This window comes from Zalophus californianus, chromosome 6 (genome assembly GCF_009762305.2).
Source record: "Zalophus californianus isolate mZalCal1 chromosome 6, mZalCal1.pri.v2, whole genome shotgun sequence".
Classification (NCBI taxonomy): Eukaryota; Metazoa; Chordata; class Mammalia; order Carnivora; family Otariidae; genus Zalophus; species Zalophus californianus.
This window is the reverse complement of record NC_045600.1, coordinates 11251509-11268882: the sequence shown is the minus strand read 5'-3', so window position 1 is coordinate 11268882 and position 17374 is coordinate 11251509. Positions and strand designations below refer to the sequence as shown.

Sequence of the window (17374 nt, the reverse complement as noted above, 5' to 3'; positions counted from 1 at the left end):
AGGTGCCCCAAAGCCTGGCCTTCCCCTCTGGAAGGGGACAGGACAGAGCCCCGGAGGGCAGCACCCACACGGCCACTCCCCAGGTCCCACTAGCTTCTGGGCAGGTACTAAGAGTCTAGTCCCTGTAACAACCCGGAAGGACGGCCCCACGCTGCTTGTCTCCTGCTCTAGTCCCAGCCAGCCTGGGACAGGCACACGGACTCAAACTTGGCCCCTGGAAGGGCCGCCGAGGAAGGGAAACCTTGGGAAGGATTGTGGATCAGGGGAACAGGGATTTGAATAGTAACAGTGACTTTCTAGCTCTGGGGTCCGAGGCAGAAGTACCCAGCCTCACTGTGCCTCGGTCTGCTCATGTGCAAAACAGGACCAACGAGGCGTCTCTCCTCTGCTGGTCACTGATGTGGTGGGAACAGTATCGGCCTGGCTGGAAGGAGATGCTACACCTGCATTTAGGGCAGGGAGGGCCCTGTGTTGCCTCTGAGTCTGTCAGGGGAAGGTTACAGGAGGTGCCCCATAAATACTGGACTCCTGAGTCCTGGGGGTCGTGGGGCTCAGGGGCCAAAGGGGAAGAAGGGTGGTCGACCCATCAGAGTAAAAGTGAAGCTGGGTCAAAAACTGACACACAGAATTACCCCGTAACCAGCAATTCCTCTCCTGGGTATGTACCCAACAGACTGCAAACAAGTACTATGACAACATTCACAACAGCTAAAGGTGGAAACAACCCAAATGTCCATCCACACACGGACAGACACACAAAGTGTGTCTTCCACAGGATGGAACGTTATTCGGCTACACAATGGCAGGGTGGGTGAACCCTCAAAACAGTAGGGCCAAGTGTAAGAAGCCAAACACGATAGGTCACACACACTGTGTAACACTGTTCGTATGAAAGGTCCAGAATAGGCAAGTTCATTGAGACGAAAAGCAGATTCGTGGTTGCCAGGGGTTGGGAGGAAGAGGTTGCCAAGGGGTGACTGCTTAATGGGTACAGAGTTTTCATCCAAGGTGGTGAAAATGTTTTGGAACATGATAGAAGGGGGCGATTGCACAAGGTGAACAGACTGAACGTCACCGAACTGTTCCTTGAGAATGGCTACATTGTATCTTATGTGAATTGCACTCAAAAAAAATAAAAATAAGGGACGCCTGGGTGGCTCAGTCGGTTAAGCAGCTGCCTTCGGCCCCGGTCATTGACCCCAGGATCCTGGGATCGAGTCCCACATCGGGCCCCTTGCTCAGCAGGGAGCCTGCTTCTCCCTCTCTCTCCCTCTGCTTGTGCTCTGTCAAATAAATAAAATCTTTAAAAAATAAAAATAAAAATACAGCTAAATCAGGAGGGCTGAGGATAAGAGCCCTGGGCACAAATGGCCCTTACCCCAGCACAGACAGCCAGAACGGCCAATGGGGAACCTGCAGACACATACAGAGCAAGGAGCCCACACCAGGGCACCATCAGCAGCCTGCTGTGAAAGCCACGCCCGTGGGCTCTGCACAGTCGGCAGGGCCCCCAAACACGACCCTGCTGTCTCGGCGTCCTAGCAGAGGAAACACCTCATAAGGGGCAGTACCGGCCTGGTTGTGACAAGCCCTTGTCACTGAGCACCTGCCCAAGCCTGGACCCACCTCAAGGTCACTCTTGCTAGTCAGAGGCTCAGCCCAGCGTGGCAGCTCAGCCACTGGATCTGTGGCCCGGGGTCCTCCCCAAGTCAGAGGGAGCCAGGCAGACGCCTTGGCACAGCCCACTCCCCCCTGCAGGCCCTGAGGCGTCATGTACACTTCTGGGCCTTGTTTTCTTGCTCCAAGAAATGGGGTGATAAAACCATAGGACGTACGAGCCAAGAGGCTTGCACCCAGGCGTGCTGGCGAGGCGGGCTCCAGCTGCTGTATTATCACCAAGTCTCCTAACACGCTGCTCAGAAAAGCACCTTCTCAGCTCAGCAAAGGCATCTGAGAAATCCTTCTGAAGCTGTTTGATGACCTTAAACTAAACAGCCATCCTAGGACAAGATAAAGGCACAGAGATCCTGTCCCTGCGTTGTGAACACGAAGGCAACAACGATGCTCCGGGAAATGGGGAGGCGATGGAGGAGGTCACTAACTCCCCAAATCCCCTGAGCAGCCTGCGGGGCAGGAGGGGGAAACAGAGGCTCAGCGAGGCAATGTGACTCCCAGGCCACACCGTCTGAAACCTGGTGGAGCTCGGGGCTGAGGCCAGCTAGTCTCGTCAGGGTCCACACTCTTCACCAATAGCCTAGGACAGCGGCGTGTGGGGGCCTGCAGTTAGGTGTGGGAGTGGGGTCCACCTTCAGCGGCCTCCAGAAGGGGAGGGAGGCGGGGCTCCAAGGCCAGGCCAGAAGGCCCTGACGGGGACTGGAGAGACCCCTGGTGGGAGCAAGGAAGGCAGGAGGGGCTTACGTCTCCCACAGAAAAGGGCATGGCTGATGAGCGCACTTCTCTTGTTTTGTTTTTTGAAGATTTTATTTATTTGACACAGAGAGACACAGCAGGGGGAGTGGGAGAGGCAGAGGTCTCGAGAAGCAGGCTTCCCGCCAAGCAGGGAGCCCGATGCAGGGCTCGATCCCAGGACCCTGGGACCATGACCTGAGCTGAAGGCAGACGCTTAACGACTGAGCCACCCAGGCGCCACCTCTCTTGTTTTATGTGGTGTCAGTCCTGGGGGCTTCCTGAAGGGCAGTCAGGAGCTGAGGGGAAGGAGGAAATGAGGACGGACCCTACAGGTCGAGAGGAGGCCCAGAAGCCTCTTGAAGCTTCTCAGCTTTCCTATTTCACAGATGAAGCAACAGGCTGAGCAGCAGACAGGTGATCATCTAGAAGGTTACCTGGGACCCTCTGGGATCAGTGAACAGCCCCAGGGGCCGCTAGAGCCACACAGGGACTGGCAGGGGCAGCGTCCCGGGAAGCCTGTGGAATGCCACCCCCGCCCCACAAACTCACCAGCCAAACAAGGTCTGAGACCCTCTCAGGGAAGAAGCCCTGCGGAACTGGGTCAGTCTAAAGTCTCTGAAGGTTAGAAGACCAGCACCCCTTTGCTTGCACAAAACAGCTTTTTGTATCTTACAATGCACACAGCCAGGCGTGGAGAGATTCTGGCTTAAAATCTGGTTGTTCTGCAAGCTTCCCTGACCACAGCACGTGTTCCTGGGGAACGTCTCTCAACATCTTGAGGGACACTGGTGCTCCCTCCTGGTCCCAGTCCACGCCTGTGCTCTGTCAAACCCTCAGCACACAGCTGGCTCCTCAGAGGAACCAGACACAAGAAATGAACAGGCGGCCTGGGGCGGGGGGGGCGGAGGTGATAGGCAAGTGCATGCCCCCAGTACAGGAAGGAGGGGAGTAAGGCCCAGGGGCAGGGGCCTACTGTGGATGCTGTTGGTGAGAACAGCCTAGGACAGGGAGGAGGGCACAGGCAAATCCTCCCAGATTAGCCAGCATGGCCATGACTCAGGAGATGCAGCCCAGGGCTCCAAGGTCAGGGGAAGGGGCAGAGGAGACCGCCAGCCCGCTGGACTTGAGAGGGACGGCAGAAGCTGCCCTGTGACAATTTCTAACTCTCCGCTCTGGGCAAACCCTGCTCTGCAGGTGCCAGTGAGGGAAGAAGTCCGAAATTCCCAAGAGACCCAGCTTTGGAATCAGACCAATCTGGGGTCATGGGCCAGCGTGGCCTCTGAGGGAAGAGCCCTGTGAGTCTGGAGAAGTCACTCAACCTTGCTGAGCATGAGCCTCCCCACTCCGGAAAACAGAGCTGTCGGCCCTGCTCCCTCAAGGGCAAGTCGGGGCCCAGGCGTGATGCCGCGGGGCGTCTAGGACGGTGCCTGACACACAGCAACGTTCACGGAACTCGCCCCAAGCCCGCCTGCCCCTGTGAGCCACCCTCGCAGAGGTACCAGCAGGCCCTTAACAAACGCTTACTGGATTCACGTGGACAAGGAAAGAGAAAGGAAGACGGAGGTGCTGTTGCCTCCCACCCCTTTTTTTAAATCAGGAAAAAGGCAGATTAGCAAGCAGGTCTGCAAATTCCTCGTGACTTGGGAGGAGGGTGGGGAGATCCTCACTCTGGGAGAAGAGTTAGAAAATCTTCCCTCGGGAGTAACCTAGTGCTCTGCTGGAGCTCAGCCCTGGGCCCCACTGCAAGCGGCACCCGCACAGCCAGGGTCGGGAGGGAAGGCCACTACGGCAGGAGGAACATACCGCTGTCAGGACCGATGAGGACTCCGGCTTCGACACGTTGTGGCTATTGAAGAAGATGGACTCCCGGTCTGAAAAAGCAAAGACAGGAAGGAGCCAGAGTCAGCTCAATGCAGAGAAGGTAACTCCACCAACTGGACACCAGGGGGCAGCACCACTCCAGCCACAGTCTCGGTGGCCTTACGGTTCGGCATCCAGCAGCAGCCCACCTGGGGCTCCAGTGAGCCGGGCACCCCCACGCCAAGGAGACATGGCACCATGACCGGAAACATGTCCACTGATGGCTCCCATTTCCCATACAAAAATAATTGCCTTAATGAGCCTACCTCTGCTACCATCTTACAGGATCCTATCTGGTTTTCCCCAACACCTAAGGCCGCATTCCAAAGTGTGTCCAGTGCGTCTTATGGACGTGGCACTAGAAAGGGGGCTAAGAGGATGTCGTGGTGGCGGAGTGAGTGGGAAATGCAGTGTACCGGAGTATCAAAGGCCCGAAGTCAAGAGGTCCGGTGAATGCTGTTTAATCCGGTATTTCCAGCCCCTCCCAGTATGTGACCATGGTACTCCTTTTCAGCGTAGCACTTGAGAAATGCCCGAACAGCCACTTGGCACGTGAGTGGCCTTTAGAATACAAAGGGTTCTGCTGTTTCCCAAATACATAGGGGAAAAAATAGGAACTCGGAACATGGGCTTTTATAGGATCCATCCAAGAAAAGTATACAGAAAACTTTGTTTGGCTTTGGAAGCTGGCACAGCCCCCCTGAAACACCCTCCACCCCCTCCCACACCATACTTCCTGGTCCATGTCTGCCTCCCACCATACCCTCAGTCCCACTGGGGCACCACCCAGATGGGCAAACCGATCCCAAGAATAATGACAGCAATAAGCAGCTGGTTTGTCCATCCATCCCATGGAGTGAGGTTGGTCGGTCACACGTTCTCAAGCACGTGGAAGCATGGGCACAGGAATGCAAGAATCACAAAACCGCGAGCTTCACCACCCCGTGCCCCCCCACCAAGAATGACATGGGGATGTCCTGGGCCATGAGCCCCTACGTGGCCCTGGCAGCCTCTGCTTCAGTCTCTCCAGGACGGGGCATCGTGGCTCCCGTTCCCAGGACACACTGCTCATCCCTGGGACCCAGGCCCCTGAGCGCAGGACAGGAAGGGCCTTGGTTGAGCACCACGGTGTGGAGGGGCCAGGCCGCAGGGGGCACCTGCTCTGATCGCCAAGGACCCCCACCAGCTCCAGGATTACGGCGCCGCAACAATCATGCATGAGAAAGTGATTCGGGCGGAGGCCAAGCAGGCAGGTGCTGAGATGTACCTGGCATCCTTCCCGCTAGTGGGGCACACAGGCCCCTTGCCGCCCCGGTGTACCCGACAGTCCTCCCGCCGCTCCGACCAGAGCCAGTCCAGACTGGGGGCACGAGAGACGGTCCTGGGGAGGAGCCTGGGGAAAATAAACACCCTGCAGGATTTGTGCCAGGCAGCCCCACCGATCTCTACTCCTGGGCGCCGACAGCCAAAAAGAGTGAGCCTTGAGGGGTGGCAAGGCCTGTGGGCCAGAGGACAGAGTGGGGATCGGGCAGCTGCAGTGAGGGATTCTGGCCTTCTGTAGGCACTGCCCACCTTGGCCCAACCCCACCAAACTCAGGATGCCTCCCACCCACCCCGAGGGTCCCCAAGGGTGGCAGAGCAAGCCTGGCGGGGGGGGGGGGGCGCTGGTAAAGGGCCACGCAGAGCAGGCAGACACAGCCAAGTTCAGGGAGGCTGGGAAGCCTGCAGGAGCCACGAGGCATCACCACAGGTGTTTATGCCAGGAAGGCAAGAAGCTGGGCACTCAGAAGGGCACAGCCAGCACCTGCTGAACTGGACAGATCATGTCACCCAAGAGCTCCCTGCAACAGGAAGACCAAGTCACACATGTGGGCCATTTCAAAGGAGACCCCTTCTCCTCCTGGCTAACTCTGATCCGAGGGCTCTGGCCAGAGGACCGGTCAGAACTGGTGGGGGGCGGGGGGAGCCATCCTCTGCTCACATCCTACCTGTGTCTGGCTTGAGCAGGGGCCACAGGGCGTGCGGGCAGCTTCCAGCCACTCCCCGACCCCGGAGACCGGGAAGCCAGGACGGGTCAGAAGGGGTCACACGTCCTTTGATGCCAACTCCTCCGGGAGCTTTAAGAGACCCAGTCCCTCTAGAGATGAAGCTGGCTAGACCCTGGCACCCTAATCACAGGAGCACTCTGGATCTGGGGCCCCAGGTATTCCCCGTGTCCGCAGCGGCCCTGAGACACACAGCCTGAGTGAAGAAGCCCCACCAACACCCCGCGGGGGCAGGAGGGCAATGAAGGGAATAGGGGTGCCGTGGCGCCCAATTTACAGATGAGAAAGAAGAGAGTCCATGACCAGCTTAACACCCCAATATTGCAGTAACTCAGCAGTCAGGAGAAGCGGCCACTCACTCTTCTGCTCCGTCTGCCTCATCTCCACGCAGGTCTCAGGGCCAGGGAAACAGGTCACACTGCTGCAGACGGGGGCCCAAATGCTCTGCCGGGTCCCATACGCGTATCCGCCGCACAGAGGGGACGGCCCTGGCTGCCCTGTCCAAGGGGCTCCCTCCCCCAGCAGCAGCCCCGGACCCCACTGCTTCCTCTGGAGCCCTTCATCTATGCCATGATGCATCTTTTTATTATTTCTCTCCACATGGGCGCTCTCTCCCACTAGAATACGAGCACATGGGGGCAGGGTGCTTGGCCGACTATCTCGTTCCCTCCTGGATCAGTACCTGGCACAGGGCTGGGCACGTGGCAGCTTCAAGGAAATACGGCATCTACGGAGAGGCTCTAGGTGACAGGTCAGCAAACCAGAGCCTGGCGGCCAAATCTGGCCTGTCACCTGCATTTGTAAATACAGTTTTATGGAGCCACAGCCATGCCCAGTTGCTTCTACATTGTCTACAGCTGCTTTCATGCTCCAAGGGCAGAGGTACATAATTACGACAGAGCTGGACATACTATCTGACCTTTTGCAGAAAAAGTTTGCTGAGCCCAGCTCTGTGTGCTAAGCGATGCCGTTCTTTTATGGACCCCAAGGGGAGAAAGGCCCAGGAAGGAGAGTAGAACAAAGGCACTAGTCCTCACAGTTAAGAAACAGAAGTAAATCCACCGCACAAAAGGGGGAGCGGAGAAACGTGCCCATCTGGATCCTGGCCCTGGGTAGAGAGAGGGGAGCAGTCTCCCCAGCTGTGAACGAAAGGCAGAGAATGTGTGTTCCTGATGGCTGGCGCAGGACAACACCAACCCTCTCAGGAAGAACCTGACTTCCATTCCAGGCAAGGCAAGCGCGAGATGCCACTGGCCCTAAGACACACCTGACTTCAGAGATGCCATCCAGTAAAACCCAAAAGTGCCCCTGAGAATCATCAGAACAGTAGTTATGGAGGGAAGGCTAGTGTCCCTGGCTGCCTCTCCCCCACCCCCCCGCTCGCCGGAGGTCCTAAAGAATCCCACTCAAGGAGCCCCAACCACCTGCGCGGACAGGGGAAGCTGCAGGCCTGCCATGCTGGACGAGAACCAAAAAGCCAGGGTGGGGGCTAGAAAGAGCCCAGAGCCCCCAAAGTCCCCCTGCTCAACTGGTCCAGCTTAAAGGACCACTGTCGATTTATGCTTCTGATCCGGAAAGAACACACGTACCAAGAGAACAAAGCCCGCACCAGCTCCCTGGCACAATGCCCCAAAGGCTGCAGACATGAAACCAGCTTTGGGGATGGATGGACAAACACGCTGAAAGTTAGTCAGCTTATCTGAGCACAATAAACATTTTGGCATTAGCTCTGTGTGCTTATCTACTCATCGATTTGGCCCCAGCTGACATTTTATGGAAAACTGGCAAGCTGGAAACGGTCAGAAGACACACCGCCATGGAGCCCGCGTCCTCAAGACACAGGACAGAGAGTCCACACCCTACTGCAGAAGGCTCCCGGTGCTGAGACGGAAGCTGGCCCAGCGCTTTGCAACCAGGACGAAAAGGAGAAAAAAAAGGATACTTTTTGTCTTCAAAGGAAGAAAACCTGGTGATAAATTCCTTTTACAGGTAGAGGAATTTTGGTAAAAGAAAAAAAAGAAAAGAAAAGAAAAGAAAGGGAGCTACATAAGGTATACCACTCTTAATTTAGTGTACATTTTCCACAGACTTAAAGAATGTATTTTTTAAAAAATCAGGAAAATAATAGAAGATTTAAAAAAAAAAATAGTCTCTTGGGGAGCCTGGGTGGCTCAGTTGGTTAAGCGTCTGACTCTTAATCTCCATGCAGGTCTTGATCACAAGATTGTGAGTTCAAGCCCCAAGCTGGGCTCCATGCTGGGCATATAGCCTACTCTTCCGCCCACAATTTGTAAGAATGCCTCTTGCTGGGATACAGTCACATACAAAAAGACGACCCCCCCCCCCCCCAGCCCCAGTCCATGGTCCTCTCACCCCTAGATCATTCCATCATCCTAGTGTGTTGGGGCTGGGACCATGGTGACAAACCCTGGCAATGCAGACTCGAGTCCTGGGGCCCCACACCCGACGAGGAGGCTGCCTGCACCCAAAAAGAAAGTGAAGAATCGATGCACATTTCCAAAGTATCTGCTCTCTCTGTGCTGTGTTAATGGGAAGAAAAAAGCTGTCCAGGGAAGAACAGCTGAACTTCATTCAAGAGAAGTGGCTTAAAGCCACCAGGAGCGGATGGTGACAGGCAATCCCAGCAGGAGAGACTTTTTAAGAAGACACATCTGTTTGCTCAGATGGAGACAAAACAGCCGGTATTTCAATACATCTGGTGATGGCGGGTTTCCCTTGCAGAGATAAATGTACGGCGTGTTTGAGCAAACCACATGAGAACAATCAAATATCCTCCAAGGGGTCCTCTCAGAAAGCTCTGCTTATTTCAAAGACGCTGTTACTCTGTTCCAAAGGTTTCTGGAACTTGCCTCAGAGATGCCTTCAGAAGCCCCAGACATTCTTTTGAGCAGCCCCAACACCAGCAAATCCTTATCTCAGCGTCTGTTTTTGAAAGGGCCAACAGCCACCTGGTGTCAGGAGAGCAGCTAAAAAAAAGCTGAGTCTGTGGAGCGCCCCCAGCCTCCAATGACGGCAGCATCCTGCAGATGCCGCCACCTGTGACACCTGAGGGATACCCAGCATCCGCAACACTCGGGCTCGGGCCTCACCCCTGCAAAGGGGGGCCTGGTGGGGACGACTGCCCACATGGACCTGCCGGAGGTCCCACAGCTAGGAAACACCATGAGCCTGCAGGACTTCTAACGGAGCGCGGGGCCACCTCAGTGGCTGCAGAAGTGGCTAGTAACTCAGTGTTTCCCCACTTGGAAAAAGGGGATCTGATAAAGCAGTCAGCACTCTGGCCCTCAAAATACGAGGGGCCCTTTCCCAAACTCACTTCCCCGAAGGGCCCATCATCCATTCCAGCATGTTCCTCGTGAGTCTCATTTCTGTGTGGGGCCCCAGGAAGCACCCTGGTGGTTCAGATGGATGGAGCCCCTACAATGACCTGGTGGGATGGGGTTTCACCTTGTTCTCCGAGACCTCCTCACCCACTGCATGCAACTCCTTCAACCTTCAGGTCAGCCTATCCCCACACGCCCCCTCCCACAAAATATAACACAGGGTGGCAGTGGAAATGCTGTAGGACCGACGGCTGATGCCTGTCCCCAGCTGGGCCCCCGAGACGGCAGGAAGCTTGGTTACCTGACGTGCCCGCAGAGAAGTTCTTCAGCGAGGGCCTCTGGACCACAGTGTAGGACTCGCCCACCACAAACACCTTGTACAGGACTGCGTTGTGGTTGATGAAGTTCTGGACCACACAGGGCGGCTGGATGGCACTCAGGCCCTCCTGGTTGAACACGATGGCCATCTGTGGAGATAGGGGGCCAAGGACTGTCAGGGTCTACTACCTACTCAGTCTTAGACACAGGGGCACGTCACCAGTCCAGAGCTCTGCCACCAAGGACCACCCCTGTGAACCGAGGACTCTCCATGAAAAATCTCAAGCCATGGTGAGTGGAGTGAGACTTGAGAAGAACACCTGGGGATCAATTCACTCCTACTCCGGGGGCTTAGAAATCCTGCAACATCAGGCTCTCCCTGTAGGACTGAGCTGGCTGTGCACTGCACAACTTCTCTATTCACATTGTGATCCAGGAAATAGGACCCCCAGTTGTATACTACACATTCTTTATGACCTCCTTAGAGGTTCCTCCACAAAGATCCAGGTGAGGCAGGAAGTGGAAGGCAACGGATCGGGAGTTGGGAGGCCTTGGGTCAAAATCCGTATGTGGACAAAGGCTGCCTCTGGCTGCTCACTCACGACATGCCCAGCCCTGTTCTGACCGCTTAATGTGAGTCACCTGGTGCTGTCCTCACACTGCACCTCTGAGGGGGGCACTATTCTCATGCACCTTTTACAGACTGAGGCCCTAAAAAGCTCAGTGGCTTGTTGGAGAGCCCAGGATGGGACTGGGTCTGCCCAGCACGCAGCCTTGGCCTCTGACACACGGAGTAAGCTACACGGAGGCTTGAGGGGCGGGAACATGCTGCTCCCAGTCCCTGACTGTCTGGGGACAAAGGTCCCCCCAGAAGAATCTGGTAGGCCACTAAAGCAGGGAGAGGAGAAGGGCAGCTGGAGAAAAATCTCTGCTTGGGCTGTCAGCTGCCTGTCTGGGGCCACGGCTAATCCCTCGCAGCCCACAAGCCCCAGGAAGGAGCCACCAGATGCCCAGAACTCGGGGCAGGAATGTCGGAGCCTGGACAGCTGGCCGCCTGTGCCGGCACCCGCCCCTGGCGTCCACGATCATAGAGCACCACCCCAATGTTCTCAGTGCTTAGCCGCACGGGGCAGAAGCAGAGATCCAGGCCACACGGGGTAGCGGACCGTGCACGCACTGCATGTATGTGTGTGTGTGCACGCGCCACGGGGACCGTCCCCTTAGCCTTCTGCCGAGGAAGGGAAAGAATACAGGGGGCTCCAGAGCCAGACACAGGTTGAAGTCTAGCTCCAGCACCCAGCCGCCAGACTGCGGGGGTGGGGGTGGGGGGGGGGACTTGCTCCATCTTCCCCACTTATAAAACAGCAGCAGTAACTACCACAGGATAGCTTCAGAGGCGCTTTGGGCTTCTGGCTCAGGGGTTCAACTCAGAAGGGGGGGCTGGTAATTTCACTCTAAGCAAATCAGTGTGCTTGCACTGGTTTAAAAACAAGACAAAAACCCAGACAGCTCTGTGAACATACAATGAAAGAGAGTAGTTTGGCCAAACTAGTTGGGTTTCACTAAGCTTGGGGCTGGGGGACTCAAGAGGTAGGGCTCAGGGAGACCTCAGTCGAGGCAAGGACCCTAATCAGAAAGCCTCACTTTCCTGTCTAAAGCCAATCATGTCCACAGAGCTGTCCTCTATCCTCACTGCACTCAACATCCCCAGGCACCCCTAGAATAGGTGAGAAGCCTTGCCCCCCCAACCTCCAGACTCATGCTGCGGGGGGCGCCCCACGCGAGGGAGCAGCCCTCTGACATGAAAGCCTCCCAGGAGGCAGGTGGCCCGCAGCACACACCAATTCCCTGGGAGCCTCCAGATTCCAATCCTGGAGGCTCCGTTCCCAATCACCCCGCACCCCCACTCAGGAGAAGAGGAGCCCCTCCCTGAAACAGCACACTGTGGGTCGGGAGAGACAGGGATGCACACATGTGTACATTGTGGAGCCAGATTCCGACAGCTAGACTAAGGGAGGAAAGCCTCCCCTGAACACACTGACCCCAGACGTGAGTGAGGGTCGAGACTCCTGCCAAGGAGGGAGCTCACTTAGATCCGGAACCCCCACCATTCTGCAGTGACCTGGCAGGCTCCGTACCTGGTTCCCTCACAGCGCACCCAATGCTTTCTGTGCCAGGCCCCACGGCAGCACAGGCAGCAAGCCCCTCCTCCTCAACCACCATCACATCCCCACTTACAAGTGCGGACAGACACTCAAGAGAGGCTGGGGGATCTGCCCAAAGTCACACAGTTGGCAGTGCGCAAAGCCAGACCAGCTCCCAGGTCTGTATGATTCCAGAATTCTCTCACGAAGAGAAGCGGTTCCTCTCCTGCAGGCTGAGCTTTTCTGCATCAGGACAGTCTAACCACACTAACAGTGACTAGAGCCACTAGTCAGAAAAGTGCAAGGCACTGACCCACAAGAGGGACCGGGTACTAGTGAAAGGGGCAGGTGGGAGGTTGGCAGGCAGGTGCTGTGGGGGCAGTGAGAGCATCTTTCCAGCTCACAGCACGCAGAGGGGCCCAGTGCAGGGCCCGGGCACAGAGCGGGCGCCCAGGGAGTGATCCACACTGACAAGCCAGAGGTCAAACTGGAATATGATCTGCAAGGGCTCAGAGCGGGCAGGTAGACCCCTGGCACACGCCTCCCACCCTTGGGGAGAGGCCAGGCATGGGCAGAAGCTGGCAACAGTGTGCAGAGCCACAAGCAGGAACAAGACAGGGAGCGGGAGCAGCAGGGGTGGGATCTAGCACACAGACTCTTGCGGGCTCCCAGAGAGACACTGTGAGCTGGAAAGACAGGGACACAGGGGGAGGAAATGGGGGAAGAGGGCAGTCAAAGCTTCTGCTTACCTCGTGAGAGTTGGTGCCATGAGCCACTCTGGTTTTGCAAACTACGGAGCAGGGAGAGAAAAGCAGAGAGACATCAGTGAGGTGACTTCCCCACAAAGCCTGACCTGGCAGACATGGGGAGAAATTCCTGAAATTCCTGCAGCCCATGGGGATAAGGGGCAGTGGGGAGCTGGGGGAGACACGCTGGCTCAATGGTGGCCAGCATCCGCACTCACGGTGGTCTGGACAGACGCTGCCGGGCCAGCAGAGCACCGCCAGCCCACACCACCTGAGGACCCGTCTCCACTGCGCAGGTGGGAGCAAGATGCGGGGCTCAGCCCTCCCTGGCAGCCAAGGCCCTCGTGCATCCCGGGGAGCCACAGAGAGCTCCCCACCGCCATCCGGCCTGCAGCCTGCGGTGCCTGCTGAGCCTGCCCAGCGGGGCCCGGGGTGGTACGCACTGAAGGGGAACGCCAGGCCATTCTGCTCCAGGAGCCTCATAGTGTCGTCTCCACTCAGGCTCGTGAGCTCCATGAAGGGTGGCGAGCAGATCCTGTCATCTGTGGACAGAGAAGAAGCCCACGTCAGCAGGCCGCCCACTAGCCCCCAGGCCCACTTTCCTGTGACAGACCCACCTCCCCAGGGCCTCCCTCGGCACCCCTGCTCTCCTGAGCGGGCACTCCCAACTCCGCAGCGAGGGCACGAGCGTGCGCGCAGACACCGACGATAACAGCGGCATGGTCTTTAATTACATTTTGTATTAACATTTCTGTAATTACAGAACCAACGTATGATAAGCATAAAACTTGAAGACCAAAGAAAAGAACCACATGCACTCACAAATATGACTACTACCGCAACCAAGCCTAGAGGCACGTGCACATGTATGCACACAGAACTCTACAACCGGACGCTGTCTGGGAACCCAAATGTTCACTCAGTGAACTATGAACATTTTCTGGTTCAATAAAGCCTTCTCCTACCACACGCCTTACTGGCTTCACATTAACTGCAGAAGTGACGCTGTGGGGTTAGCTCCGGCCACGCGTCTAGCACTGTGCTATGGGCTTTGCGTGCACCTCTGAAGTCTGCAGAACAATCCTATGAGAAGGAAGCCGAGGCTGCGGGGACACATCTCATCAGCCACTGCCTGCTGGTGTGACCTCCTGACTCCTTCCCTCCCTCCCTCCCTCTCTTTCTCTCTCAAGCATGCTCACGGCCCTTCTCCAGCCTCCTGCAGACACACGTCGGCCCTGGCCCTGCCCCGCTGCCAACACCTTCTCACACCCTGGCTTGCCTGAGTCCCCGGTTTCAGAGGGGCGCCCATCCAGCGGGTTCTCGGTACATCTGGTTTTTCTGAAAAGCTCTGGGAGCTGAGTCTGCTCTGGTTGTCGGGATGCTCCTGGTGCCAGGCACCGAGTTAGGGCAAAACAGATGATTTGTGGGATAACCAAATGTATTCTGATGCTCCCTACCGTTTGGTAAATTACATTACTGGCTTGTTATTACTGCTTCTGGTCTAGGTCCCTTCTCAGATCAGACCAGCAGCTCCTCAGGAGGTGGGACCACCCTGTACTTCTGAGCATAGGGACAGGGAAAGGCTGAGTGTTAGTAAGGTGCCCTCCTTCCCCAAACCTTGGAAAACAAACCAAAAAGTAAAGAAGCAAAGTGGCCTGTCTCCAGGAACTTCGAGCTACTTGGCTGGCTAGAAGGTCAGTACATTAAACCAAGGTAGTAAGATCCAGCCTCATAGAGCTCATAAAATTGAATGCCAAGAATTACACAGGGCATATTAAAAGTGTCTTTCTCTCTCCCCCCACCCACCTGTAAAATCCAAACTCCATATAGACGTAGAACTGTTGGCAGATTTCGGGGGTTGCAGGGCTTCTTGGGGACCACGGGAGGGTGGTCTGGGGACAGTGTTTGCTGAGCCCTGGCAGACGGTGCTGCAGGCCCTCCAAACAGAGCATTCATTTAATCCTCAAACTGCTGTGACAGTGCCTCTCTGGACAGAGGCCAAAACAGGCCCGAACAAGCAGTCTGCCCGAAGTCATGTGACGGTCAGTGACAGAGGCAGGACAAGGAACCAGGTTAAAGGGGAGGCCAGGAACAGAGAAGTCAGGAAGATCGGGCTGGGGAGGTGGGGCTACCTGTTGGCTCTCAGTGGTAAGCCACTATCTGGACAAGGCCCCATTTCTGCCCTCCCCCCCCCCCGTCCCCCGCCAAGCCTGGACTCAGAGCCCAGGCGGGGAAGTTTGTTGCTGCGAACACACAGCCCCTGCAGCCCAGACCTGACGGAATGTGACACGCAAGGCCTGAACAAACTGGAGGGTTCTGCAGCAGACAGGTGCTCACCTGTGCCTCGTGCGTGGCCCATCCTCTCCCAAAGGAAGGTTCAGAGACGACTGGAGCCCAACAGGCCACCTCCCGTGAGAGCTTCCAGACTCCCCATGAGCAGGCGTTTCAGAGCAGGTGCATCAGCCTGGCCCTACATTAGCCTTGCAATGCCCCCATCAGTGTCCCCTCCCACCCTAGCCCACCCACACTTCCACATGTCACTGATCATAGCCAAGTGCTCCGTAAACTGCACTTGATATGTGCCAGACAACACCGTCTACAAAGCAACTCAAGCCCCCTCACAAGAGCCCCATGAGAAAGTAGTCACTCCCAGTTTACAGATGACGTCCCCTGCCCAGAGTTACACAGTGAGTATGTGGTGTAGCTGGGGAGGCTCAGACCTGGGAAGCTGGCTCCCTAGCAGATAAAGTGCTCACTTCATATTAGCAGGATAAAGGACAAAGCTTTTACTGAAATGATCATCTCCGAAAGACTCAGAAAAAGCACTGGACAAAATCCAATGTCCTTCAGGATAAAGACACACAAGAAACCAGGAATAGAAGGGAATTTCTTCAATCTGTTTAAAGAGCATCTACAAAAACCACAGAAACATTCTACGCTGGGGTGAAAGACTGGACGCTTTCCCCTTAAGACCAGGAACAAGACAAGAATGTCTGTTCTTGCCACTTCTATTCAGCACCATAGTGGAGGTTCTAGCCAGGGTAATTAGGAGAGAATGAAATAAAAAGCCTCCAGACAGGAAAGAGGATGTAAAACTGCTTCTCTACGCAGGTGACATGATCCTGTTTACAGAAAATCCCAAGGAATCCACACACACAAAAACCCAAAACCTATTAAGATAAATAAGTTCAGTAGGACTGCAAAAGAAAAGATAAATACACACACAAAAAAAAACAATTATATTTCTATATGTTAGCAAAGAATAATCTGAATATGAAATTAAGAAAATAATTCTACTTACAATAGCATTAAAAAATAAAAACACTTAAGAAATAAATTTAACCAAAGACTTAAATGCTGAAAACTATAAAATATGGCTGAAAAACATTCAAGAAGATCTCGATAGAAAGACATCCCATGCTCATGAATAAGACACTTAATATATTAAGTGGGCAATACTCCCACAGTGATCTACAGATTCAGCGCAATCCCCATCAAAATCCCGGCTTTCTTTTAGTGGGAATTGACAAGATAATCCTTAAATTTGTGTAAAAATGCAAGGGACCCAGGATACCCAATCCTGAAATCTTGAAAAAGAACAGAGTTGGAAGGCTCACACTTCCCAATTTAAGAACTTACTACAAAGCTACAGTAATCATGCAGTATGGTAGTGGTACAAGAACAGACCTACAGATCAATGGAATACAACTGAGAGACCAGAAATAGACCCATCCATCTGGAGTCAACAGACTGTCCACCAGGGTGCCAATATAATTCAAGGGGGGGGGGGGCGGGAACGACAGTCTTTTCAACAAATGGTGGTAGGAAAGAAAACTAGATATTTATGTGTGAAATAATGAAGCTGGAATCCTACCTCACACCATACACAAGAATTGATTCAAAATGGATCATGATCTAAATATAAGATCTATAACAGTGAAACTCTTAGAGGACAACATGGGTGTAAATCTTCATGACCTTGAGTCAGGTAATGGTTTCTTAAGATACTAAAAGTACAAGAAACCAAAGTAAAAATAGGTAAATCTGATATCATCAAAATTAAAAACCTTTGCGCTTCAGAGGACACTATCAAGAAAGTGAAAAGACAACCCACAGAATGAGGAAAAATATTTGCAAATCATACATCTGATAAGAGGCTAATATCCAAAACATATAAAGAACTATTAACAAACAATAAAAAGACAACCCAAATTTAAAATGGGCAAAGGATTTGGGTTGTTTTTTTTTTAAGATACTATTTATTTATTTGTCAGAGGCAGAGAGAGCGAGAAAGAGCAAGCGAGCACAAGCAGGGGGAGAGGCAGGCTCCCTGCTGAGCAAGGAGTCCGATGCGGGACTGGATCGCAGGACCCTGGAATCATGACCTGAGCCGAAGGCAGACGCTGAACTGACTGAGCCACCCAGGCGCCCCTGGACAAAGGATTTGAATAGACAGTTCTCAAAATAAGACCTACAAATGGCCCAAGTGCGTGTGAAAAGATGCTCAA

At 54.6% G+C, this 17374-nt stretch overlaps 1 protein-coding gene across 2 annotated transcripts in view; it reads right to left on the bottom strand.

The window, feature by feature from the left end:
- The window catches only part of ITPK1 (inositol-tetrakisphosphate 1-kinase), a 168675-nt gene that overhangs the window by 6800 nt on the left and 144501 nt on the right, over positions 1-17374 (bottom strand). For both annotated transcript variants that reach the window (XM_027570780.2, XM_027570781.2), the window contains 4 exons: positions 13310-13408; positions 12870-12910; positions 9960-10125; positions 4213-4280 (listed from right to left, as the gene is read on the bottom strand). In XM_027570780.2, the coding sequence (XP_027426581.1) occupies positions 4213-4280; positions 9960-10125; positions 12870-12910; positions 13310-13408 (374 nt within the window). The remainder of the gene's footprint in view (positions 1-4212; positions 4281-9959; positions 10126-12869; positions 12911-13309; positions 13409-17374) is intronic.